Below are 24925 nucleotides of genomic sequence, written 5' to 3'. Positions count from 1 at the left end.
TGAAGGATTAGGTAAGGGAGCTACAAAATAAAGGGTAGGGCTGAGGAATGAACTGAAGAAAAGCTGAAGAGGTGGGCTTAGGAAACAAAGAGGATCAAGGAGGACAAGAGGTAATGGCTTTATGTTGTGCAAGGGGAGGTTCAGGTTGGATATTAGGAAAAATTTCTTCTCAGGAGTAGTAATGCAAAGGGACAGCTATCAGGGAGGTAGTGGAGTCACTGTCCCTGGCAATTTGCAAGAGAAGGGTAGAAGTCACACTGAGTGATGTGGTTTAGTGGTATGGTGTTGATGGGTTGACAGCCATGCCAGATAATCTTAGTGGTCTTGTCCAACCTTAATGATTCTGTGATTCTGTGAACTGGTGAAGAAACTCGTTACCCACCATGCCACAGATGCTAGGCCTGGAGACCTGCATTCTGGACTTTAAAAGCAGCTGAGGGATTTTACAGCCCATATCACTTTCAACACTATCATAGCTTTAGCAAGAAAAGCAGCATGTATAGTAGTTCAGCTCTTGAAAATAGTGCAGAAAAGAATCTTTCCTGTCCGTTTTTATGGAAGTATATGCATACTTTTGAGAGTAGGACTTTGCTTTCTTTGCAAAGGTTGCACTTTAGACACAATTAAAAGTTAGTAGTAGAACTAACTGAAGTAGTGATGGATGTCAGTGCTTTGTTTTTTTTACTTCAAAATATTTATGTCTGAGAGTAGCAAAGAATATGCTTTACTGTGGGGCTGTAAGCTCATCTGACATTTTAAATGAGACACTTGAGACAGATTTTGCCCCAGCAGAGCAGTGGGTGAAAGAAGAAGATGTCTCAGAAAATGACACTGAAGGAAAGAAACAGCAGACGGGCAATCAGGAGGGATGGGAGGCTTTGTCTTTAACTGGCAATAGCTGAACTGATCCATTAAGGTTATCATTAACCCAACTTTAATAACGTGTTGTCATCATAAGAAAGAAATGACATCTCATTCTAACAGTAAAGCAGAGGCCCCACAATGAGTGGACTATGGAAGGAACCTTACAGATGAGTCACAAAGTTGCAGATGTTTCCTTGTTCCCTTTTCTTTATTCAAAAATCAAGGATAATGATTCATTAAGATCATTACAAGGAAAAAAAAAGTAAGTGCTTTTTGTTTTTTACTTCATGTGAACCCGAATCCAACTATGGCAGCTGGGTGGTTAAAGTGTTTCACTGATCGCAGAGCTCTTTTCCCTGTGAATCTGTGCTGCAGGCTGTAGCACGATCCTTGTCTACAGCAGACCATGCAGGTCAGACAGGTGCTGGCTGCCCCCGCTTGACCAACCTCATCTCCTGCTATGACCAGGTGACCCACCTGGTGGATGAGGGAACAGTGTTGACGTAGTCTACTTAGACCAGCAAAGCCTTTGACACTGTCTCCCATAGTATTCTCTTGCAGCCTATAGTCTGGACAGATGTTCTCTTCAGCAGGTAAACTGGCTGGAGGGCTGGGCCCAGGGCGTAGGGGAACAAAGCTTTTGAGTGGTCCAGAGCACAAGTCTTATTGGGAGCAACTGAGGGAACTGGGATTGCTCAGTCTGGAGAAGAGGAGGCTCAGGGGAATGGGCTGGCATTTGGACTAGGTGATCTTAGAAGTCTTTTCAGACCTTAATGACTCTGTGATTTTATGATCTTATGTGACAGTACTTCTGCATATGCATATGAGCATATCTAACCCTGCTGCCAACCCTGCAGCAAAATTACCAACCAAGCAGTGACAGTAAGTTTGAACCTGAGTGGAAAGGCAGCCTTGAAATCGGAAGGCTACGGCCCCATAAGGACTGAGAAAAGCCCTCCGGAGAAAACACTCGTTTCCTACAGAAGAGGGACGTGTGCCCTCACCCACAGCGCCGGGCCGACAGGGACGTGCCGCACGGCTGAGGGCTGCACGCCTCGGCTGCACCCATCTCCTCCACTCTGGCGTACGCACTGGGATTTTGCACTTCAAGTCTTTCGTTTTGCGCCCGGGTGGCGGCCGCGCAGAGAGGCGGGTTCCCGCGGTTCCCGCCCAGGGCCGCCCGCTGAGGGGAGGGCTGTGGGGCGGCTTCGGTGCTCAGCGTCCGTGGGTTGTTGTGGGTTTTTGTGTTGTTTTCTTTTTTATTTCTTTCCATCACCTGCGGATTGCTTCTGAAATAAATGCTCACGTACGCGTGTCTCTCCGGTTACAGTGTGAAGAAAGGTACTTCTCTTGCATACCCGTTCTTGCCGTGAACAAACCGGTGTGTCTTTAACCTGGGAGCTTGGAAAACGTTGTGGGCACAAAGAGGTTTGCTGTGGTCAGCTTCTCTTGGCAGGCAGCCTTCCTTCTGCTGGAAGAAAGCTGTAGAAAATGACACTCCCATCTGCTCCTGTGTGGTCCATAGTGCTTACCTGGGTGTGAGAAGTACGTCTTTATGCTTCTGCTTGCTTCGGGGCGACGCTTTTATAATGGAATGCTACTGCCTTTTGATATTTAATTAAAATTTTATGTGTCTTTTTCCTTCCAAGTGCGGGACGTTGGCCTGATGAAGTGCTTACACGACAACTGCTTACACCATGGAGAAAAAAAACTCCTTCCTCACTGCTGTCTCTTCAAATCTCAGTGAATGCAGCTGGTATCGCTGTGTTGCCTAGCCCCTGTGCGGCTTGGGTGAGCCCAGGTAAGGTTAAGCACAGCCTTGCACATCTGATCCAAATACATAAAATCATAAAACGTCTTGCACTGTTCAGATAATAAGATATCACTGCATAACAGTTTCAAGAGATCATGGAGTGTAAGGTGTCCTTCTGACAGAAAGGCCATCACTTACATTGGGATTTACAGATTATTCTCCTCTGATGTTGTCCTGTTTGCCAGCAGGACAAAATTATATGATGAATGTCTCATGAGCAGCTCCCTTACTCAGTACGGACTGTGACAAAAAAGGTTGTTAAATAAGAAATTGTGTTTGATGAAGGCAAATCCCAGTACCAGGAAAGTACATGAGAACTTAACAAACCCACATTTCAGTGTCCCTTGTATAAAAAGTTATAGCAGAAAATCTTTCGGTCAGTGATTCATGATCCTTGAGGTCCCTTCCAACCTGGGCCATTCTGTGATTCTGTGATGATGGGGTATTTTTAAGTGTCAGTAGTGTGATAATGATTATTGCTTGCTCTTACCAATGCTTAAATTTTTCAAATGCTTTGCCCAGAGTTGTTTGTTTGTTTGTTTGTTCATTTGGTAATTACTTACCTTTTCCAGCTCTGAATGTCAGTGCTTTGATCTAGGACTGAATGTTAACAAACTAGTTTGCAAGTAGGTAAGTCTTCCTTCAGTCACTTCTCAATTATAGCTAACATAAGCTGAAGAACTCATGGCACTTGGAATATGGAAGATGTATAAAGGAGCACTTTATCCTTCTTCCTCAGCCCTCTGGCTCTCGTTGGAGCTAAGGAAACAGGCAATGTGCTAAAGGTACAGTGAGACTCACCCAGTGCGCTGTGGCCCTGGAGCACACAGTTAGTCTGACCTCCTGTCCTTGCACAGGCTGGCATTGACAGCTGCTGGAACAACAAGGCAGCCCTCAACAGCCAACAGTATCCACCAACATAGAAGAATTAGGAGGTGGGAGTTAGGATACATCATGCCAGGCTAGCCTGATGGCAAAACAAATGGATTCTGAAAATGAGAAAGGCAGGAAAGTTCTCCTTTTTCTCTTCCTCTGAAAACTAAGCTTGTCACCTCCCATTTCTTTTGTTTTCAACCCCTGTAAAGTATAAGAATCTTCGGTATTACCTATGTTAATATGTGCATACACATGAATCTAAATCATGAGCATGTTGGCAGTTAGAAGATGTCTACTTTAGTATTCTTAAAACTCCCTTTGTTTCTTGCTGAAGCAACCTGTATCTAGTACAGGCCGTGACCTTGTGTCTCTGATAGGAACACTGAGCTGTATTCAGCAGCTACCAGCACTATGCCTACATGGCTGTGGCTGTGATTTGGTTACAGGTATGCATGGGATTGTTGAGTGTGTGCTAGTCTCAGCCTGCCTATTGGCCTTGTTCCCTGAGGCAATGGGAGATGGTCAGCATGCATCTACATGTAGACACTGTGGGAAATGAGCATACTGGCAGTTTGGGTGAACTCATGCATCTTGAATAAGACAATATACATACACCTCTTCTAGAGAATGGCAAGTTGGTGACAGCAAAACACCAAGCAGTTCTTAAGTAGAATAGAGAATTTTCATGTAGCATAATCTAGTTGAGGAAATGAGATTTTATGGGAAGTCTTAAATGATTCAGAGCTTCAGGTACTGTACACAATCACTGAATCCTTTCACACTATTGAAGTGTTGCCTTTTCTGTTGTTTCAGGATGCTTACCAGAACGCCGAGTGTTGTTGCCCAAGTGTTCCTTCTTCTAAGTATAATTCTTATCATTGCTATTGCAGTGATTCAGATAAATCAGCAAAAGATTCTTTCCCCAGGCCTTAAGGTAAGTAGGTAAGAAATAGGTAAGTAAAAATAATAGATAAGGAATAGGTAAGGAAGACCAGTATTTGGAATTGATATTTAATAATCATCATTTCTAAATACTATTTTATGAAGTAATTCAAGTGTGTTTATACCCACAAATTAATTGTTCATTATGTCTTTGTAACGGGAAGACTAAGGCTGGGGCAAATGAGAATTGGCCAAGATTACAGTGGCAAAGATGGAAAAGGATTCCTTTCCACTCGATGTCTGTGATGCCTATCACACAATGCCGCCTTCAAGACTGAAAGGCTAAACAAAGGCCAAACAATTAAAAAAAAAAGCCATTGTCGGTTTTTTTTTTGTCTGAAGGTAGAAGTAATTGTAAATTATTTTTCAGATTGTTCAAAATTATTTTAAAGTTATTTCAGGTATTTCTTGGAGTTAAAATTCTATTCTCAATCACATTTAGGAAGTTCTTACTGAAATCATTGCAAACTACTGCTGTGGATCATAAAGCATTTGGGCTGCAAGAGTGCATGTTCTGATTTACCATATGTTGGGACTTGCTAGATATTAAGAGAAGCGAAGTTAGCTACATAAGGAGGAACAGAGCAAACTGAAAAAGACAAACTGAAGTAATCTGAGAAGTAGGTTCAAGCTTTGCCTTATGCTGCTGGATTATGCATGTGAATTCTTCAAAGAGAACTGAAGACAGTGCTATAGAAATTGGCCTTCTAGGGATGCTATGCAGTCCAGTTTTTTGTTTTACTTACAGCTACAAGCATAGACAATTTGTCAGATACTTCTTTGAAGTCATTTCTACCTTTCCCTCTACATATTTATCTGAGTAGTTCACATAGTAATATCAATAGGCTAATAGCTTACTACACTTCATGGGATTATGATAATCTTTGGTTTGTCTGAATCAGTTTTTGGCCTGAAATTTGTATTCTGATACCAGCTTTAAGTGTTGGTGTGGTGTGGCAGGGTGTGTGTGCTGGAACCTTGCATGGACACAGTGCCTCACGTTTACTTCCTGTTTGACCTAAATTTCTGCTTGGAGCAGTCTTACATCCTAACAGCTTTTGCTCAAGGCAAAACTGCACTGATATGTAGGCCAAGGACACTATCTAAAGTACAGCCTATGCATTACTTGTGTTTGTCATTAGTTTCAATTCAGAACAACTAAGTTGTTTACTTTACTCTTCAAGGAAATATTAGATCCACCTGGATTATCTGGAGGTGGTTTATTTGGGGAGGTCTGCTTCCTGAGTCACAGCAATTTCATGCCTGGTTCCGGAGGAATTTTGGCAGTTCTTCTGCCAGATGCTTTGTCTTTGGATTTCTTTTGGGACTGTAAGCCTGATTGTGCAGAAAGCTGTAGTTTATATGGAGGGCTCTGTGTTTGATTCTGGAGTTACTGAATAGTTTTCAGTGAATTACTAAAATACTTGCAAGAGGTAATTCTTCAGGAACAGAGCAAGGACTGTGGTGTGCCATTGTGAAACTCTGCAGTACTTAGTTGATATGATGGAGCATGGAAATGGCAGTGTCCTCAAGTTTGTGGTTGATGAAAATTAAAGATGGTGGTAAAATGATGAAAAAACCCTTCCTTTTTGTAAATGGCCTTATCATAGAATCTTAGAGTATCTTGTGTTGGAAGGGACCTAACTCCTGGCTCCACACAGGACCACACAAAAATCTAAGGAGCTTCATGAGTCACCCTGAAATATATCCAAGACTCCTTTTCAAAAAGGTTATCTTTTTTTATGAAGAAAACAAGAGGCTGTATAGGAGAAATGAGAGGAAGAGAAGAAGATAAAATTGTTAGCTACACATTTGTTCAGATAATTGTACCGCTATTCTTTGGGATGCAAATCTGTTCTTCGGGAAGTACGCTGGGAAGTGGAGATTAATATTGCAGCAGGAGGATGGAAATGGGTCTAAAAGCTTCATAGTTCGTGGAGGTAAGAATACTTCCATTATTTCCCAGCTCTACTTGGGCATGATAACACTAAGCATAGCTAAGTTAAAAGCTTCTGCTTGGCATTCCAAGCTGTGACCAGATTTAATTAATAGCCCTTGAGTAAATTTACTGTTACTATATTATGTGTCTGTAGTGCTCATCTGTCTTTTGAGGAAGGGGAATACACTTAAAGTGTCTTTGCTAAAACAGTGGTTGAATGGAACCTGACAGCACAGAGGATTGATGGTATCTGTGGAACTTTTCACCTTGTAGTTGATCAGGTTGAATGTCATCTGAGTAAACATGAATGGAATTTTCATTATCTAGCAATCCTCTGGGAAACAGACTAGAGACTAGAGACTGATACCACTGGTAATTCTTGGGAGAACAGGAGCTTGTAGGAATACAGTGGGAAACTAAGAACTAATGATGTACAGAAGTTGAATGGTGCCACCTGAAGCAGTGATCTTTCTTGGAGATTTGGGGCATCCAAGGGGGGCTGTATGATGAAATAAATTAGCCTGCTCCAGCTGCTTTTACTGCTTTGCAGCCAGATGGAGGCTCTCATTTTTCAGTACTGTCAGGCTCCGTCTGTCTTTTTTAAAATAAAAAAAGCTCACTGAGAAATGAACCCTACACTATGCAATTCCTACCAGTTTGATGATTTTGATGAGGGAACAGCTAAACTTGTTTTTGGGGACAGCAAAGAGGAAAAGCAAAACAAGTCTGCTTTCACAGAATTAGAGCGTAGCTGAGGTTATCATCAGTAAGTTTGCAATGACACCAAGTTGGGAGGTGTTGTTGATCTGCCTGAGGGTAGGGAGGCCCTACAGAGGGATCTAGATAAGCTGGATCACTGGGCTGAGGTGAATGGGATGAGGTTCAACAAGGCCAAGTGTCGGGTCCTGAACTTTGGCCGCAATAACCCCAAGCAGCGTTATAGGTTTGGGGCTGAGTGGCTGGATGACTGTGAAGAGGAAAGGGACCTGGAGGTGTTGGTTGATGCTCAGTTGAATGTGAGCCAACAGTGTGGGAGGATGGTTGGATTAGATGGTCTTGTAGGTCCTTTCCAACCTTGTGATTCTATGATTCTGTTGGAAAGGGCCTCTAGAGTCACTTGGTGCAACCACTGTTCAAGCAGAGCCAGAGTGGACTGTATCCAGGTGGCTTTTGAAGATCTCCAGGGAGGAGACTCCACAGTCTTTCTGTGCAACCTTTGCCAGTACCCCACCACCTTCAGCACAGAATTGCTTCCTGATGTTTAGAAAGAACAACTTGTGTTCCAGTTTGTGCCCATTATCTCTTGTCCTGGCACTGGGTGTTGTCTTCTTTGCGGAACCCCTTCAGGAATTTATACAGATTCACACCTCTGAATGTCCTCTTCAACAGAGTGAACAGTCCCAGCATTGTCAGTCTGTTCTTACAGGAAAGATGCTCCAGACCTCTGATCATCTTGGTGATTCTCCCCTAAACTCCTTCCAATATGTTCAGGTCTCTTGTACAGAGGAGGGCAGAACTGGATATAATACCCCAGGTGCAGCCTCGTTGCTTTTCCTTTGTCAGTTTGCCTTCTCAGTTGCCATAGTCTTCTGCTGCTACAAAAGATAGGAAAGAAGTTAACACTGATCTGCTGGGCAGTGGAATGAGATGGAAAAACCTGCACTTTAATCCTTCGAAGAACCCAGTGACTTTGTATAATATTTCATTAATATTTCTCATTTATTTCATAAATATGCAGTAGTATTGATTCTCTTTTCCTCCCTGTTGTCTCGCACTCTGGCATAGACTATTTTCAGAGCCAGATTCTCAGGTGGACTGCCTAACCACTCAAAGGAAAACTTTTATTGCACAACTAGAAAAGAACCAGACTTGTTTCATCATTCTATCTGTAGATTATACACTTCTACCTCCTTGTTTGTGTGTTTATAGATCCTTTGTGTATCCCTGAATCTAAAGCCTGTGCTCTGCTGGTATCAAACCCATCAGTATCCAGTGAGTTTTGCTGGGGTAATGGGAAAGCAATTCACAGTGCTATCTATGTGTCAAGCATGGATTTTAAACCTGATGCTGAAAGGAGATGAGTGTTTTTCATTTTCACTGAATTCATTACTGAGGATATATAGTATGCTGTTTGTTTTACACCCGGATTTATTCTGTGCTTTTCTGTTAGATTCCTGTCTAAGCACCTAACACTAGAATTAATGTATCTCTTGTAAATATACTGTGCATACACTTTCAAACACTTTAGTTTGATGATCTGAAAAAGTATGGCTGCATATGGGTGTTCAAGATGTCACTGTTTGTCTCTTGATGTGACCTATTACTTTTTTCTCCACAGTATGGAATAGTCCTTGATGCTGGATCTTCACGGACTACAGTCTATGTCTATGAATGGCCAGCAGAAAAAGAAAATGATACGGGAGTAGTGAGCCAAACCTTCAAGTGTGATGTGAAAGGTGAGCTCAGATAGCAGTTCCTTACTTTTTGTAGCCTCTGGGAAAAGGTTATCTGGAAGCTTATACTTGTTTTTTTTTCCTACTTTTTTTTTCCTTTTTTTTTCCTCCTTTCAAGAACTGTTAAGACCGTATCTGTGTCTGTCAGCATCAGTCCTCCAACTGTTGCTATGGTAGGGTGCGCTATTTTCCAACAGAGGGAAAATTATAGCTAAACTTGGCTTACTCCACTGTAGTGTATGAGTGGTGCAGTCAGAATTTGATTACAGAGAGTCTTTAAATGCTTAGCAATAATAATTTCTTTCAATAGGAAATAATTTCTTTCAAAAGGAAAGTATAAGATATATTTAAAAACAGTTTGGAATAAGAAACCTCTGAGAAGAACTGGAAGTTTAGCCCCAGTTAGGTGTTTGGCATTGATGAGAGCAAAAATGTCAGTTATGCCACTGGAGTTTAAAAAATTAGTTTTTAGTTTCCAAAAGCATTAGCTGTGTTTTAAAAACACTTTTGTGGATTGAGTCAGATTTCCTAGAGAAATGAGGCCTATGCAGTTCAGCTGGAATTATTCTGTAATTACTTTGAAAGAGACAAGACGGGGAATTATGAAAGGCATGAAGAACTGGAAGAGCTTGTCAATTCTAGATAGCAAGGGAGAGTCTAATAAAATTATCAAGTAAAACAGCTAAACTACAGGATTGTTTCAAATAAGAATATGCAGGTCTTTGCCACAGGAAAACCAGTACTTTTGGACTGCTTGAAGATCTCTCTCAACAACCACCACTGGCTGCCTGCCTCATCTTTTGTCTAAGGTTTTACACTGGCTCCTCTCAGAGAGAGGACACTAAACTGTACTGACTTTTGCTTAGACTCCAGTGTGGTTAATTAAGTATGTGCTCTAGCAGTTTGCTGTAGATTACTTCATAAGAAATGTCAGAGACAGTTGGCTAAGCTTCCAAAGATACCAAACTTTCACATACCTGTCAGAGGTGTAACTTCAGAGGTTCATAAGTGACTAGGAGACGAGTAGGAGGGAATAGTTTCTCAACAGCACCGATCTTTCTGTCATCATCATTAAACATACATATAGATAATTTTAATGCAACAAAGGAAGGAAGACAAATGTAATGTGCACAGAAGAAATGTACTGTCACATGCCTGGTGATGTGTCCTTTACAGGCTGCAGGAGTGGCATCCTGCTTGCTGGGGCGGGGGGGGTACATTCCGCTTGTTTATGTCTTAACTCATTCAGAATGTTGCCTGTAGGAGTTCTGGAGTGAGAAAATTGCAGTTCCTATTCTCCTCTAAAACGGACAGGGAATTATTTTGTGAATTTAACTGGGTAAACAAAATATTGTGAAACAGAGGAGTCCAAATTGCTGTGAGCTCTTTGGGTCCCATGGGGCCTTAACCAGAGTCAACCACAGCACTTCTTATCATCCAGTGTACAAAATCAGCACGTTTCACTGCTCTAGTCTTGGGTGCCTCTGCATGGAGGAGACAGGGTTCATGTGTTGTGTTCCTCAGGTTAAGGTGGAGAAGTACAGTGCCAAAAGTGTCTGGTAATGTTTCTTTATCTGTTGGTAGCCTTAGCCACTTAAATTGCTGGGGTGGTTCTGGGCCCCACCTAGAGGTAGACTTGTACAAACTTACTGAACTTGTAAGTCAAACAATCAACTAATTTGTAACTTCTGTAGTGTTCTTGTAATTTCATGTCATCTTTTATTAGGTAACTCTGCCATGTCTGTTTGAGCCAGCCCAAAATCAAAACCTTTCAATGTAGTGCAGGTAGTCTGTCCCGGTAAGGCTCTAATCACCAGCAAAGTAGGCTGTCCAGAATGGAAAATTACTGCCCTGTGACCTGCTCTGCCTGTTCTGAACACTGAGGAGTAGAGGCTTTTGTTGAAAAAACGTGCATGGGGAGTGTGAGGCAACAACAGCTGCTGTGGATGTGAAACAAAGTTGCTCCTCTGCTTTCCTGGATTTCTCTATGCGCCACTTCCTCAGCTAGGGAGTTTTACTAAGGAACATTTCTATTTACACTCAAGTTGAACCTGACAAAGCTGAGGTCCTGCTGGTCCTTGGAGTGTTGTAAGGGAGGAAAGACTTTCATTTAAATTATTCAGATAGTTATGCATCATGTAGCACAATCTGACTCCCATTTCTGGTACTGGAAGTTTGGAAAGCTGTAAAATTCTCAGTAGTACATGCACCAACCTAAACTTGTACCTCAGTGACATCAAGAGTCATTTTTGTGTGTGTCTTGGAATTTCAACAGCAATTCCTTGCAGAAGCTTTTTTATTTTAGTTGAAAGCAATGAGCTATAAGGGTGCAATGGTGCCCACAAAAGTTATGGAAAACAAAAGTTTAGGAAATCTTAGTCTTAATATGTGTGAAGAGGTATGTGCTGTAGTTTAATAGATCAGAGAAATTTCACATCCACTAGACATCTTATTTTCTATAGCATTGTGAATAAACCTATTTTCCTCACATAATATTGTCATTATGAATTAGATGGTTATGCTCTTATATGCATCTTACTGCATGCATGGTACTACGTGCACATGCATACACATACAATCAAGAAGTTTCAGATATCTTCTCTGTCACACACAGCTTAGACGGTCACTACGTTGTTTATTCCTTAAATAGTCACAGTTCAACCATTCTGTTGTTTGCAACTACAAGAGGGAAGTGGGAGCTTCTTTGTCATAACAGCTGTTTGCTTAATTAGGTTAATTTGTACTTGGCAAAGCAGAATGCAGTCAATCTACTTGTTTTCTTTTAGGTCCTGGTATATCCAGTTATGAGCATAACACAGGAGCCCTTGCGAAACCCCTTGATGAGTGCCTGAATAAAGTCAAGGAGAGAATCCCAGTTCATCTACATAAGAGCACTTCAATTTATCTAGGGGCTACAGCTGGCATGAGACTGCTGAGGTACAGTGGAAGTTTGAATTCCTCTGCATGTGTACTGGTATAGCAGTCTGTGAAGAAAGAATATGAGAAACGTACTGGGCACATTTCTGTCCACTGGAAATTGGTCATTTCAAAAGGAAATGGAGCCCAGCCAATCGAATTCAATTATTTTATTTTTTAATAGAGAAAGCAGGGCTATATGAAAATCCTCTCTTGTACCACTTTGAAAATAAATCCTTGCTTTATTCTGTAGAAGGCAGAATTTTAATTCGCTCTTTCAAAGCTATCTTAAAATCCAACGCTATGTAAACAGATGATGTTTGTGCATATCTGAGGGCAGCAAAAAAGCTAGACACTGCAGAGTTTTCTTGATGTGGATGTGATGTAATGTGGCTTTTGGGGTCTGTCTGTGGCTTCAGCTGTGGCACAGACTTTTTTATATGTTTGGTCTCTGACTAAGCAGAATGAGAAGAAAGATTTCAGGACTGTTTTAGCCCACAGATATCATGTAAGCACTCAGTTCACTAAGAAAAGAGTATGTTTGAGACAAAATACTTATGAACTTGTATGACAAAGAGTGAAGTTTGTATATAGTGGGTGAGTTGCTGTGGTGATGCTGGGTCCTTGGCTGTTCCCTATAATAAGCATCCCCTTTAGGCTAAAACAATGTCAGTTTTTATTAGGTGATTGTAAGGCTTTTCTTGAGCTGCTAGGCAGTGAAGACTAAACGTGAAATTGCCTTTCCAGATGCTCAGTGTCTCATGTTTTGTGAACTGCTTAGGTTGCAAAATGAAACAGCAGCCAACGAAGTCCTCGCAAGCGTTCAAAACTACTTCAGAGCACAACCTTTTCGATTTAGGGGTGCGCATATCATAACTGGGCCAGAGGAAGGGGTGTATGGATGGATAACAGCCAACTATTTAATGGGCAATTTCTTAGAGGTGTGTGGAAAAAATGCATGCTTTTCACTGTTCTCTTTCTTATAAATGAAAGGTTTGAGAGGAAATGCCTGTTAAAACATCATAGCTATAATTTTTATTTCACAGTGAAACATATAACAGGGTCTTGTGGTAGTGATTGAACAAAGGAAGCACAGATGAAAAGATGTGACAGGAATCTGACCTGGGAAAGGTAAAACCGTAGATCCACTAAACAGGGCTCTTCCATAAATGACATCAGTGCCTTACTGAGAAACAGAAATTGCACTGCTCCTGTATGCAATGATATTTTCAAATGTGACAAGTGTTGACCATCTTGACAGTGGTGCCAATTAAGGATGTTGCCACCTTCTTTTCTGTGACTTCTGCAGGTAGGTGCTGTCTCTGCAGCTCTACTGGTGAAGAGTCTACGCAGCTTAGGAGTTTCCAAACTGTTTGGCAATGTTGGCAATGTTAGCTCATTTGTCTTAACTAAAAAAGACAGTCGTCTTAAGCAGTGAATTTTATGTGGCCCAATATGCCTCAGCTAGGCCAGAAATCACTGATACAGTTCATTACAGTACTGCTGAAAAGTTGCAGGCTGTGACATCAACTGTCACACCTATACTTGGGAGGGAAGATCAATTAGTGGATCGTCCTATTTTGTCCATAGTGATAGCAACATAAACATGCTTACATCGTCCCTTGAAGTTGTAATAGTGTCAGGCAGGCACTTCATAACAGGAAGTATTTTTCTGCAACTGTTTATATGCTTTCATGGCAGTCGTGTGCTGCTCTTAGCATTTATTGCAGTTCTTCCAGATAGTCTTGCTAGGCTGAAAATAATTCCAACCAGATCTCTGAGTATTGTTCACTGTCTTGGTAGAATGGTTCCTGTTCAGTCATGGAAATTAGTAAGCAGGAGTTGGCAATCCAAGTGATACTTCATGGTGAATGTGTTGTTGGTTCCTGCTGAGTTAAGAAAACTAAATAGTAGTTCTAATCACATGTTCTGGCATGGTTTTTCTTATTTTATGCAACAAAAATGACTTCATGAACTTTGGGGTGATGTCAGTCTCCTACCACGTGAATTTTAATACTGAAGATCTCAATTTCCATATGACAGATTCATGAGGACTACTGAAGAGAATGCTAGATGTTTAGAAGCCAATTTAGTACAGAGTTGTGTGAAGACTGAAGTGTGGATTATAATGAATAGGAGCAAGAAGCTTCTCACTGTTCTTATAAGAAGACTGGAGATAGGAGTGAAATGCTCCCATGGGCTCTTAAGAGAAATCTATCACTGTAGATTTTTTGCATAAGTATGATTGCTAGCCCATGTTTCTTTTCCCTTCTTGTGTTTACGTTCACATCATCATCCGTAGTAAATTATACTGCAGTAAACATGGAGAGAATTATTAACACAGAAAAGGTATTCTGCACAGTGACTGTGTAGATCAAATGCAGAATTTGGGGGATGTTTTCGATAACAGGGAAAAATGCCAACTGAATGGATCAGATTTATTGCCACTGCAGTTTCAGTGATGGAAATGTACAGATTAAGGGTTCACATTCCTTTGATTTCTATTTTACTCTACTTTCATTCTCTTTTCTTTTCCTGTATACAATAGTATTCTATTCCTTTAACAATTTATCTTGCCTTGAAACAAGCAAATTTGCATGCTAATTCCATTCAGATCTCCCAGGTACCTAGACTTCAATTTCCTGCATTCTAGTATAGATATTGATCACACTAGTCCAGTGCTTTGATTATTGTGCTGTCCTCAGTGTTCAAAGCTATGCTGTATTACTTTTTCCATCTTTCAGACTCTTTGCTCTGTGGGAGTAATTCTCATTACCTAAAAGCAACATCTGCATGTTTTCCTCAGAGCTAAGATTTTCTGGAAAAAGTGAAGGACAGAGAGGGAGGGGAAATCTAAAAAAGTTAAAAGTAGAAGAACTTGAAGGGAGAACAATCAGATGATATTTCTAATCAGCTTTGTTTTTATTTTTATGTGTAGAGAAACCTTTGGAGGACATGGGTCCATCCATACAGAAAAGAGACCATGGGTGCACTGGATCTCGGAGGAGCTTCCACTCAAATTTCTTTTATCCCAGAGGACTCTCAGGAGAACTTCAATAACACCATACAAGTGAAGTTGTATGGTTACGACTACAATGTCTACACTCACAGCTTCCAGTGTTATGGGAGAGATGAAGCTGAGAAAAGGCTTTTAGCATTGCTGCTTCAGGTCTGTTTAGGACTGTTTGCTATGCTGCTCTTGTAGCTGTTCAGTAATTGTGTAAGCAGGTTCTTAGGGTTGTGGTCTCTTCCCTTTGGTGGAGTTTGGAGACCCCAGTAAAAGCTTGTGTTGCTGTGGCCAAAAAGCACTTAGGTTTCAAAGGTCTTCATATTTATTAAATATTGCTCTGAGTTTTGTAACATCAGACAAAAAAAGCTCAACAGGTTCTGTAAGCGTTTTGCTGATTTTGCTGGTTTTGAGAAAAAGAGTCCATATGAATTACAGTGCTCAGCCATGACAGAGAAGAGATCAAGAACACGTGTATGTGGGTTAAAAAGATTTCTGTAGTTATCGTCACATTAAGTCTTTCATGCTTGTGAGTGGTCTTTGTTTTTCTTCAGAAGTCAAGCACCAGTTCCAGTGTGAATAATCCATGTTACCCTCGGAATTACGAGACTGCCTTAACAATGAAGTACTTCTGTGGCAGTCTTTGTACACAGTCCCTGAGACCAGCAAACTATTACCCAAACCAATCCGTAATCTTCCATGGAACAGGAGACCCAGGTCTGTGTCAAGAGATGGTTTCATTATTGTTTAACTTCACTACTTGCAGAAACCAGGAGGACTGTCCATTCAATGGAATCCATCAGCCAAAAGTTAAAGGGAATTTTGTGGTAGGTTTTCAAATCAGCATTTCTTTTTGAACTTTCTTGCTTTTGATTTCAGTAGTTCTGAAAGTAACAGGCCTTTCATCTGCTCCTTTTCTATAGGCTTTCTCAGGATTCTACTATACAATTAATGCTTTGAATTTATCTGGGCACTTTTCTCTAGCTGACTTCAATTCAAGTATGTGGTTTTTCTGTTCACAAAGCTGGGCCCAGGTAAGTGCGCCTTGTTTTTTCTTTTTCTTTCTTCTTTTTTTTTTTTTTGTATCTGTGAATGAGATATAAAAAGAAAATGGACTCTTCGAGTATTCAAAACTTTTCAGGTCTCTGTCAGTATTAACATTTGTTTTCCCACCATGCTTCAAATCAGAGGCATTACTTAAAGAAGACTATGGGGTGACCTCATTGCAGCCTTTCAGTACCTAAAGGGAGCCTATAAACAGGAGGGGAGTCAACTCTTTGGAAGGGTAGATAACAGCAGGACAAGGGAAAATGGTTTTAAGTTGAGGAAGGGAAGATTTAGGTTGGATATGAGGGGGAAGTTCTTTACTATGAGGGTGGTGAAGTGCTGGAACAGGCTGCCCAGAGAGCTTGTGGATGCCCCGTCCCTGGAGGTGTTCAAGGCCAGATTTGATGAGGCCCTTGCGCAGCCTGGTCTAATATTAAATGGAGAGGTTGGTGGCCCTGCATGTGGCAGGGAGGCTGGAGATTCATGATCCTTGAGGTCCCTACCAACCCTGGCATTCTGTGATTCTGTGATACTTTCAGAGCAGCCCTCATACTTGGTGTAAATTTATTCATTCCAGGGAATTGGAGACTGCCATGATGGAAGCATTTAGAAGGTTGATAAAACAGGCCAATTTAAACTTAAAACTTAGCCAGATATTTATTAACAACACACTTTGATCCCACAGACTGTCAGTAGTATCATGATATATTCAAAGCACTTAGTAGCAAACAGTTGTATTCTACATTTATCAGCAAGTGCACAGTGCAACAGAGCTGATGCAGCATAGCCGTAATTTGACTTAAATGGGAGCTAACTTTGACTGTGAAGAACTTGTACTGGTGGAAGGCAAACTGATTTTTCACTATTGTCCCCACAGAGTTCATATGAGGAAAAGGTAAAAAATTGTTAAAATTACTAAAGTAAACTGGCATTCCATGACCTTTTCTGCACTGTTTTCACCCAGTAGGTTTTCATTTTCCAGCTTACTTCATCTGTCTAGGATGTTTTGTGTACTCTGTGATACACTGCTCTTCTTGTAACTGATGGGACTTGGAACTGGGAGTTCAAAGCACTTTGCTTGGGTCTGTGGATTCCAGCTGATACTCATCTTCAAAATGAGCATCTTAGGTCAAAACTGACATCCAGAGAGCAGTCCTGTTGATGGAGGTTTAACTCAGTGTTTTTCTACTCCTGTGATACTCCTCATGCTCTGTTCTTATCTCAGCTGTTAGTGTGAAACTAGGATAAATGGATAGACCTATATTAAATTTGAAGGGAAGTCCCTCACATTACCAAACTAGCTCCCTGTTTTGCATTCATTTTGCTGCATTTCCTACTCTAATTTACCATCATCGCAGCTTCGTAGCTGACTGCCACACAGAAGGTGCACTCTGTGATCCTCTTAAAGAGATTTGTGGCTGTGGTTTACTACCACAGTTTTAACCACACTATAAAGATGACATGGAAAATTTAGGAACGATAACATCCTTGATCATTTATGTACAGTTTTATGTTTATTTTGATTATTTTTTACCACGTAAGCTGTCTTACCATCAGAATGTTTTCACTCTAAATCTCCTTCTAGTTGTCCACAATTTTACTTGCTGTTTCTAATGCATTTTAATTAGAATCCAAAGTATTCTGGTTGGTTTGGGTTCTTTTTTTTTTCTCAAACTAATTGTTTTTTATGGTTTACTTTTTTTTTTGCTTTTTTTTTTGTGCTTTCAGCTCCAGTTTATGCTACCTAAATCGGAAGAAATATACACGAGGTCCTACTGTTTTTCAGCCAATTTTATTTATTACTTGCTTGTACATGGCTACAACTTTGATGCAGGGAATTGGCCACAGATACACTTTCAAAAGGAGGTGAGTAATAATAGTTTCTTCACAAATTTTAACCCAACAATGTCTAGAAGAAAACAGAAGATGCAGCAGCCTACAAAAATATTATGGTTGTAAACAACCTTTATAGATGATTGTCAAATGTTATGCATAAAACAAAGCCACTTTTCAAGCCTCACTACCAATTTCAGCCTGGTTCCAGAGGCTGCATCATTACTTGGTGATGCTGGCTACATTCTTTTAAAAAGCATTAACAATGAGACAAATATCAAATAATACTATATTTTTAACCTTGTCCCAGTTAAAGTATTGGCTCACTTAAGGCCTGAAACTCTTCTCCAGTCAAGGTCAGTGAGCTAATCCTGATGGGCTGAACAGGAGAACTCCAACCTTTCTGTGTGCTGCCAGAGCCTTGGGCAAATGGGCAGAGATGGTTTGTAGTCAGGGGATGAAGCAACTAGGGCAGCCATCATCCTCAGATGGCACATCCACCTGTGCTGTAATCTGGTTTTCTGGAATAAGAATTTATACTGATGGATTGTTGGCTTGGATATGGCAGACAGAAGGTGTACAACCATGTTTGTGCAATATGTACACTACTCTCTGACCTCTGATTTTCCTCCTAAAAGCTAGAATAGTTGGGATGAAGTAGTATATATTCATTCTAAAGCTGCTGCTAAGAAATCCTTGTTTCCAGTTCAGAAGGCATTGCCCACTATGTAAGCCTGGCTGTTACATCAGGAAATATAGACCCTGCAGTGCTTTGTGACTGCATCCTTTCCTCTCTGTTACTGTAAAAGCTTGTCCTAGGTTGTCTCTTGATCTCCACTGAGTCTGGAAATTTTTTGGCACTTGTGTGCAAAAACAACAAATAAATGGTTATAGATCTTCATGCAGAGAGCTCTTAAATGCAAGATATGCTGAGAAGCTTTCACTGAGAAATCATAAGTAATCATAAGTAATGTTTTCTAAACAGTCATACTCTACTACCAGTGTACTAAAGAATCAAATCAGACTTAGCCCTTCCACCAGGAAATCAGCAAAGCTTACTCTGGATCTTAATCTGGACCTGTAAGGAGTGGATCTTTTTTTTTCTTTTTTTAAACATATGTTTTGTTGCCCCCTGCAGGTGGGAGCAACCAAATCCAGAAATATTTTTCTGTACTTAGCAAGACCATAAAAATACTGAGCAAAATGGAAACGCCAAAGGCTTATTTGCTACCTACAGTTTGCACCAGGGAAATTGTGAAAGTCCAAAAGAAAGACTACATCTTAATCAGATCTGCCCCTCAAAGAGCTAAAACTAGTCACATCTAATTTCACTAGCTATCCCAGAAATAACAGCACAGTTGCCTCCAAGAGCATACACTGAGAAGTGTGGAGATTTTTTTCTGGCCCATGCTATAAAAGGATATTTGCTTTTAGTTAGTGAAAGCTTAAGAACCTTAACACAATGCTAAGATCTGTGCCTATGTAGAACTAGATGATTTGCAAAGGTTCTGAACCCCATAATGAGAAGTTTTCCCTCTTTTGTCAATGAAGAATCAACTTAGTCCATCTTAGTGCTTTGCTCAATCTGTTGTATTTCAGTTCTTGTTGCTGAAGCTTTTTCTATATTACGTAAACAAAAGATATTAGAATATACACAACTATAAAAATGACCAAATATTATAGGTCCTCGTAGTCTCCTACAACCAGTAGGACTGCTTAAAGTTGATCATTAACATTAAATTTACCCTAGCCTCCTCTTTGTTCATGTCAGTTGGACTGTGAGTTTTTTTATTTACTTGAATTAAATAACGTCCTAGGATTTGGCTACAACAGGAGAGTGATTCTAAGAATTTGCACTAGTGCTGATTCTTTAAAAATATGTTTTATGTACATAAAAGCCCATAACAACTGGCTGTCTGCTTGTATATCACCCACCCTTGTGATCAATTTTATTAGCATTCTCTTGAACTGAAAAAAAAAAAGGTAATTTTCCTTGATAACTTAGGAGACAGTTGCCAGCATCAGCAGTTCAGCTCTTTTCTTTGACTGAAAAGTACATGGGAATAGGACTCTTCTGTCTGTATTTCAGGTTGGTAACAGCAGCATAGCATGGTCCCTTGGTTACATGTTGAGCCTCACCAACATGATTCCAGCAGAAGGCAAGCTGATCCAGTTACCTCTGAAACCTTCTTTGTTTGCTGGGCTCCTCATCTTCCTCACTGTTCTGGCACTGTTGTGTCTTTTCTTCCTTGTTTACCTGTGTATTGTGTCACGTAATCAGAAGGTCATCAGTCATGTGGAATATGTATTTACTCCAGAATGAAAAAACTTACCTGAAGACTGACCAAAAAATTCATAATCCTATAAAGTTATATAGAACTTTATATTTGAAAAACATAGTTAAAGACAGGTGAAAAGTTCTGAAAAGACCAGAAGCATAAATAAAGGAGACAAGAGGCACTAAGGAGTCTGTGATGTGGTAAACCGGAGTGCTTCTGAAATATTTTGGCAGTTGCTTCTGTAAAATTAGTGTATTCAATGTAAAGCATTGATAGCTGAAGCAAGATAAAGCATGGGCAGGCATGCTGCTTTGCTTATTCATGTTTTTATAGTCTTTCTGTCAGATATGTATGAATTTTTGTCCATTAATTCTGTGCCATCTGATAAGTGATGTATTTGATCAATGGCAGTGGTTGTTTACGATAAAATTTAAGAATGAGTCAGTAGAAATTGTGAGAGAAGAGAACATAGTGGCTGTTCTTGTGTGTGCTGCTGACACAGAACCCCCAAACAATCCAGCTTCTGAAAGTGGAACAAACACTGGGTAATCACATGAGCTGATGGGAACAGCACAGCTGGGAGCGAGTTGTTTTTATTGCCATTCCAAACAATTGATCCCCACCATGTTAGGGTGTGAAACATTGCCAACATCTTTCAGGACTGTCAAGCCCATCTTAAAGCTGAGTATATTTTTAGCTCTACAAAGATCTCAGAATGCCTCTGTTATGGCACATTTAGATTCGCTTTGAAGGCGGAAGTAAAATCTTTTCAGTAATGGAACCTAATTTTCAATGTATCATAATTACCTCCAGAAGCCTGTAGAGTTTTCAGGGTCCTTTTTTTTTCTGTAATAACGATGACAAACATTTGTGGTATTTTCTTGTCCTGACCGTATTCCTCCTAATCTCAGATACAGTAAGTACCAGCTTGACACGTACATATTATTTCAACTGTCTTGGATCTTCTGAAGCACTAATGTGAGTAGGCAAAAACTTCAGCTCTTCCTTCAAGGCTAAGAGGATTAGGAGGCAAGCTGCAGGCCAGAAGAACTGCCTTTATGTGGTGGGTTTGAGACCACAAAGCTGCAGTCACAATTGCTGTTTTCAGCTGTCTTTATCAGCCTTTCTACTGTCCTGGCCTCAGCATTCTTTCAGCAGCACTGGGATATATGTAGCAGATGCTTTTGTCAGTGGCATTGACTCCAAACCTTTACTGGGAACACAACTACCTTCATTCTCTTAAGAGTTGCCTTCCTTTAAAGCTCAGGCATTCTGCACCAAACCTCTAATTCTTACCCACTTAAATCTTGGAGTACAAATTTACGTGATGCTCAAGGTGTCCTTCATGGAAATTCCTCCTTCCCCTGTCTGTCTTTTGTGCAGCTTTGTCCTTCCTTAGCTGGCTTTTGAACTAGCCCTTGGAAAAGACTTCTGCAAAGTCTGCCATCTCCTCCCTTTGTACAGTGTCTCTGTTCCTCTTCGTATTGCCTTAACATAATCTGTGAATGTATGAGGGGGACATATCCTTAGGGCTTTGGAGTTGGCAGAAGGAGGGAATTGCTGTGCTGTTCAGGACCTGCAGGAAGAGAAAAAGCATCTCTGTTTCTCTTCCAACTTCCGCCATCTCCTTTTGCCCAGATTCACTACCTACATGGAGCTCTGTTCACCCACCATATTCCCCCAAATGTCCTACAAATAGCTGCTGCCAACATACTAATATATTCCTCCCTTTCCAGCCTCTCAGGATTGCTTCCCTCTGCAGGAAGTTTCCCTTGCTTGCATCATAGCTTCTCTGAAGGGATGGTTATTCAATTCTTGCACTGAAGTTTTCGGTATGAGAAAGTGTAAACCAAAGGTGAGACTGCCATATTCAGCATCTTCTGCTCACTGGCTAAAGCCCATGAGCAGCTAACAAAGAAGTGAAATTATTAAAAATTCACTTGGACTTACAGATACACTTGGATAGAGCCAGTGCCTATTCAAAGAATCTCTCTCTCCATGAATCACAATCTGTGCCCTCTTCTCCCTATGTATATAATGTCTTTACTGAATCAGTATGACAGCCAGTCGATTAAGAACTCAGTCTTATGTCTCCTGTCAGTTTTAGCTAGGAAAGCTGAAACTATTGAACTTCAGTCAGCCAATTGCACCACTGCAGCTTACAGCTTCCTCCCAGTCAGCAGCATCATCCCCATTCAGTGTCAGAGGTAAAAAGTACTGCTCGGACACGGGCAGCTTGGCTGTCCCTGGCTGTCGTGGTTACTTCTGGGGGAGAGGTGGAGCAATGGAGATGTGATTCTGACTAAATCCTCCCCCAGGTATGAGTCAGAACCTGATCAGCAGGTGTAACTTCCCCACATCTACCACTGAACAGATGTGGTGGGGAGCCAATGAGGTGAACGGGATTTGGGAACATTGCAAACTACAGCTTATTTATCTTTTTGTACTCTTTACTGCTTGCTTACAAAGATTAATACAAATAAATTGTGAAAAGCTAAGCCAACTGTACTTTCTTTTCCCCATCTTTTGCAAATATCAGTATTTTCCCCTTGGCAGACAGATTATTCCTATTAGAAGCAGAGGAAGACTGAAATGATTTTCTGTGATATAAATTTGCAAGTTGTAGAACTCATCTGTGAGTTTCTGGAGTGGACAGTGCTATATTCTATATTCTCAATGAGGAAACAACAGTGGCTTAAACCAAGCCACTCTCAATTATTATTTTTTAATATGCATATAAATCTGCATATATATATATATACACAATACATATGAACAACTTCTACTTTTGAACACTTAATATTTCTTTCAGGGACACTGACATGTTTAGGGTTTACTTCAGGTTCACTGCTGTAATACAGATCTGAAAGGTTGTGTGCCAAAGAGAGGAACTTCCCAGATATTGAGGTAGGTAATGATACAGATTGTTTAGAAAGAGATCTGTCAGGCATCAGGAGCAGGAGCGTGTAATACAGAGCAAAATCTCAGCTGTGGAGAAGCAGAAGAAAACAACAAGAGATGATGTGCCTGCAGGCATCACTGAGGGGTGGGCAAAAGTGACAAACTTCTCTTAAAGCAGCATGCAAAAGAAAGCAGTAGCTGTTACTGCATGGTATAATTGAACACTGGTAAGTTCAGAGGACAGAAAAAGAAGTAAATAAAACCACAGTGTGATAATCATGTCCCAAGTCGGGGAGTTTTTATTCATTTTAAAAATTCTGTTATTTTAGTACCAATTTATATTCACTTGGATGGCAATGAAGCCATGTCTCAAAATAGTGCTCACCTTCAGTTACCAGTGTTTTCTTCTGTGTGTACAATATACAATGCTGTATGAGTACATGGGCCGTATCTAGAGTTGCTTGCTTGGCAACATTTCTGCCGGCTAACTGTAGAGTTTTAAAAGTCTACAAAAGAGAGAAAACTTTTGTAAATCCAAAAATAACACCTGTCCCAGCACTGATCCCTGAGGAACACCACTTGTCACCGGTCTCCACTTGACACTGAGCTGTTAACTGTAACTCTTTGAGTGAAACTGTTCAGCCAGTTCCTTATCCAGCGAGTGGTCCATCCATCAAATCCATTTTTCTCCATTTTGGTGACCAGGATGTCATATAGGACAGTGTCAAACAAACTGCACAAGTCCAGGTAGGTGACATCAATTGCTCTTCCCTTCTCCACTGATGCTGTAATTCCATCATTGCTTTGGCAATGATTTTTCATACGACCGCATTTGTGCTCTCAGATGTTTTTGTTATTTGATGGTAAGGCACAGCCCAAGTCATCAGCACAGTCAGGAGTGACATTTGAGTATCTGCCATAAAACATGCAAAGGCTGTTAAAAATTCCAGAGGTTTATGTTGTCCCCCTTCCTTCCTCTTACAAAGTCCCTCAGAGATTTGGTTCATCAAATAAGGAAAAGGAGAAATATTTTTCCAGATCACTGTAGAATGGAAGAATCCAAAAGACAGCATCTTCGGCTGACTTGATCGAGAGCATTGGTTAACAACATTAATACGTGCATTAATATATTGCTACTGTAAAGCATATGATATATAATGTTATAGTGGTATTCTGGATAGAACTTCTCAAAAATACCTGATGCTGTTAAGTGCTCGTAAAGGTTTTTATGATCAGTTCCCCAGGCATTTACATAATAAATACATCAATTAAGAGAACTTGGAGGGGAAGGCTCTGAGGTGGCCTGACGGCAGGCTTTCAACACCTAAAGGGGGGCTACCAGAAAGACGGGGACAGACTCTACCACGGTCTGTTGCGACAGAATGAGGGGAAGTGGTTTCAAGCTTGAAGAGGGGAGATTTAGGTTAGAAATGAGGACAAAGTCTCTTACAGTAAGGGTGGCGAGGCACTGGCACAGGCTGCCCAGAGAGGTGATGGATGCCCCATCCCTGGAGACATCCAAGGTCAGGCTGGATGGGGCTCTGAGCAGCAGCTGTAGCTGTAGTGTCACTGTTCATTGCAGGGCAGATGGACTAGGCAACCTTTAAAGGTCCCTTCCAACTCTGAGGATTCTACGACATTATTTACTTGCTCTGATTTCTTCTAGAAATAAAAACAATAAAGACCCCACTTTAGACAGCTAAACTGGAATCTTTATTCTCACTGCTGACAGAAGACACAGCAGAATAAAGGTCACACCTATTTTCCATCAGTGCTCTGCATTTTGCTTGCACTCTTCTTTCCCGGAGCGCGTTTGTGGCTAATGCCTACAGAATAAAATCCTGCAGAATGTGAACCACATGTACGTCTGCATCAACATATGCGTCCCCGCGCCACCACCGCACCGCACCCGAGCGCGCACCCGCGCCGCCCACCGCACATGCGTATTGGCACGCCGCCATTCCCGACCGGCCTCGAGCTGGGGAAGGCGTTCTGCGCAGGCGCGCTGCGTCGGGATAGCAAAATGCGGCCTCCATGCATGCGCAGTAGCGGCTC

The 24925-nt window shown here is 41.0% G+C and overlaps 1 protein-coding gene across 4 annotated transcripts; it reads left to right on the top strand.

Annotated features, from left to right (window-relative positions):
* Nucleotides 1-2031: 2031 nt before the first annotated feature.
* On the top strand, nucleotides 2032-24382 carry ENTPD3 (ectonucleoside triphosphate diphosphohydrolase 3). Of its 4 annotated transcripts, XM_010712911.3 has the most exons (12): nucleotides 2032-2205; nucleotides 2514-2665; nucleotides 3250-3307; nucleotides 4367-4487; nucleotides 8773-8890; nucleotides 11674-11824; nucleotides 12585-12744; nucleotides 14742-14972; nucleotides 15365-15637; nucleotides 15734-15844; nucleotides 17586-17723; nucleotides 19780-24382. In XM_010712911.3, exons 4-12 carry the CDS (start codon nucleotides 4368-4370, stop codon nucleotides 20011-20013), a joined length of 1536 nt encoding a protein of 511 aa, XP_010711213.1. In that variant the 5' UTR covers nucleotides 2032-2205; nucleotides 2514-2665; nucleotides 3250-3307; nucleotide 4367; the 3' UTR covers nucleotides 20014-24382. The 4 variants fall into 4 exon arrangements, with proteins under 4 accessions (XP_010711213.1, XP_010711214.1, XP_019472090.1 ...); XM_010712912.3 differs by lacking the exon at nucleotides 3250-3307; XM_019616545.2 differs by having other exon boundaries at nucleotides 3250-4487.
* Nucleotides 24383-24925: the final 543 nt, after the last annotated feature.

Source organism: Meleagris gallopavo, chromosome 6 (assembly GCF_000146605.3).
Source record: "Meleagris gallopavo isolate NT-WF06-2002-E0010 breed Aviagen turkey brand Nicholas breeding stock chromosome 6, Turkey_5.1, whole genome shotgun sequence".
Classification (NCBI taxonomy): Eukaryota; Metazoa; Chordata; class Aves; order Galliformes; family Phasianidae; genus Meleagris; species Meleagris gallopavo.
Note: the sequence above shows the minus strand (reverse complement) of the source record. Positions and strands in the feature narration are given on the sequence as shown.